Here is a 2,098-nt window from a genome sequence, read left to right as displayed (position 1 = left end):
TAAAAATTAAATCCTTGGATTTATGAAATTCAGATTAAATGGATTGGATTTAAAATCAACTTAAATCCAAACTAAATCCAGAGTGAATAATATAAGGGTTTTTGTGACTTTTGAGGTTTGCCAGAATAGGGGGGTAAAATAACCAAATATACAGACTACAATTTTCTGAGTCCGACTTCGGCTCAGAAACGGGTCCGAAGGCGGCTCAAATTAGTATGGAAATTATAATCACCGCGAAGCCTATTTTATATGTATTGGTTTTTTCACCACGATTTCTCCTTCGACTTTGTGTTCATACACAAAAAGTTGCAAGTGTGTGAGTGCAACCCCGTTTTTCTCGGTCGGAGTGTCTTTTCTGAACTCCGTTTTCTTGCTTGAAGGGTTATTCTTAGCATAAACTTGAACACACCTAACAGTTCGTAGGTTCTGTAGTTTGTCAAATAGAACTTTTTATTTTATTTAGCACTGAACACACCTTATTTGATTTTGACATTTACTGGCCGCTGTTTTTGTATTTAAATTTGAACTTCAATAAATTTTATAAAATTTTCTTTTTCGTTCTTCAAAATGGAAAAATTATCAATAATGTTGTCGGAACTAAAAGTATATAGTAATTCTAATTATATTTCCACTGAGATAAAAGAAATTGAGTGTTTGAATGGAAAGGTTTCAGAATCCGTAGAAACGTATCAAACAAGCCGTCTCGAGGTCCAAAATAAAACTCAGGAAGTTTTAAACTTAAAACAAGACGAACAAAATTTATTTTTAGAAATAAGGAACCAAGAAAAGCAATTCACCTCCACCATAAATGAATTAGAGCACTTGAAGAAGGAGTATGGAGATTTGTTGAAGCTTGGTATGAGTTCTCCAAGCTTGCTTGTAATAAGTACTTATTCTTGATTTTTAGATGAATATGAGTTTGGCGCATTTGATAGACTTAGTGATTTAGAGCACCAAATCAAAATATATGGAATTACTGTAGAGGCATGCTTCCGAGAATCAACAATAACACAAGCTAAAGTAAGAGCTATATTTTCCTACTTTTCAAATTAAATGATGTTATTTGCTTTAGATTTTATTTTCGGAGGAGATGTTTGTAATTTTGAATTGCGATTTAATTGAAAACAAATATGATTTGCAAAAAATAGTACCAAGCCACCCTCAGTTCGAAGAAATGCGAGGATTCCTACTGGAGTCTGGAGACATAGCAGGATTTTTGTGCTATGTAAAATGTTATTTTAAGAAAAAGGAATTTTTATTCTAGTTTAAGTTCATATGTTGGTATTGAAACTTTGTCTATTTTATACTTTTCTAGGTTATTTTTTGTCAAACAAAATAAAATATTTATACAGTGTTGGTAAAAAAATTGCGGATTTTTTCGTCATTTTCATCAATTGAAATATTACACAAAACTGGAAAAAACTATTGTTTTAATGTTATGTGTGGTTTTTGATCGTAATGATAGATTATTAAAGTTTAATTTGGGCTTTGATGATCTTCACTAATTCATTTTTCTGTTCCCCTTCGTTTCGCTGGTTTCTTTCCAGCTTCCTAAAGGGTTTTGATATTTATTTGATTTTAGGAGTGAACCTAACCTATTGGTGAATATAAAAATTTAGTTAGTACCTACATTTTTAGTTAATATTGTTGAACTTAACGAAAGTTAAAAATAGTGAATTTAATAAATTAACATAAAAACTTAGAGCTACTATCACAATTTTTTAAACATTTAGCCGAGGATACATTTTTGATATTTGTATGTCTGTTGAATAAAAAAATTATCTTTGGCTTAATGCTTAATCTAGCTGTGTGAATTGGGGTACATTTTTGAAGTGGCGAAATTTTTTTTACTTGCAAAACAAAAGAATGAATGGTGTTTAATGGCGTTTTTAATTGGCAATCTGGAAGCAAAAAAAAGCAATCTGAATGCGTTCAATTGGGCAAAACTGACAGTTCTGATTCTGAAAAAAAGGAAATTTCTCTTCTGGTTTTAAAAACAGAATCAGAAGCAGAATCACTCACACATTCATAGATTTAAATATCAGATGTCACACTTGATAAAATGAAATTTGGCGCGAATACACATATTATGTATATG

At 30.8% G+C, this 2,098-nt stretch overlaps 1 protein-coding gene across 2 annotated transcripts; it reads left to right on the top strand.

The window, feature by feature from the left end:
- Positions 1-484: 484 nt before the first annotated feature.
- Positions 485-1,364, top strand: LOC129911322 (uncharacterized). Of its 2 annotated transcripts, XM_055989079.1 has the most exons (4): positions 485-603; positions 667-856; positions 908-1,020; positions 1,073-1,364. In XM_055989079.1, exons 1-4 carry the CDS (start codon positions 568-570, stop codon positions 1,262-1,264), a joined length of 531 nt encoding a protein of 176 aa, XP_055845054.1. In that variant the 5' UTR covers positions 485-567; the 3' UTR covers positions 1,265-1,364. The 2 variants fall into 2 exon arrangements, with proteins under 2 accessions (XP_055845054.1, XP_055845053.1); XM_055989078.1 differs by having other exon boundaries at positions 490-856.
- Positions 1,365-2,098: the final 734 nt, after the last annotated feature.

Source organism: Episyrphus balteatus, chromosome 2 (assembly GCF_945859705.1).
Source record: "Episyrphus balteatus chromosome 2, idEpiBalt1.1, whole genome shotgun sequence".
In the NCBI taxonomy this organism is placed as follows: domain Eukaryota; kingdom Metazoa; phylum Arthropoda; class Insecta; order Diptera; family Syrphidae; genus Episyrphus; species Episyrphus balteatus.
This window is presented reverse-complemented; position numbering and strand designations above follow the sequence as displayed.

Coding starts and splice junctions, on each gene's coding strand:
- LOC129911322 (XM_055989078.1), top strand. CDS start 568: ATGGAAAAATTATCAATAATGTTGTCGGAACTAAAAGTATATAGTAAT. Junction 857..907: donor TGGAGATTTGTTGAAGCTTG/GTATGAGTTCTC, acceptor CTTGATTTTTAG/ATGAATATGAGTTTGGCGCA. Junction 1,021..1,072: donor CAACAATAACACAAGCTAAA/GTAAGAGCTATA, acceptor TATTTGCTTTAG/ATTTTATTTTCGGAGGAGAT.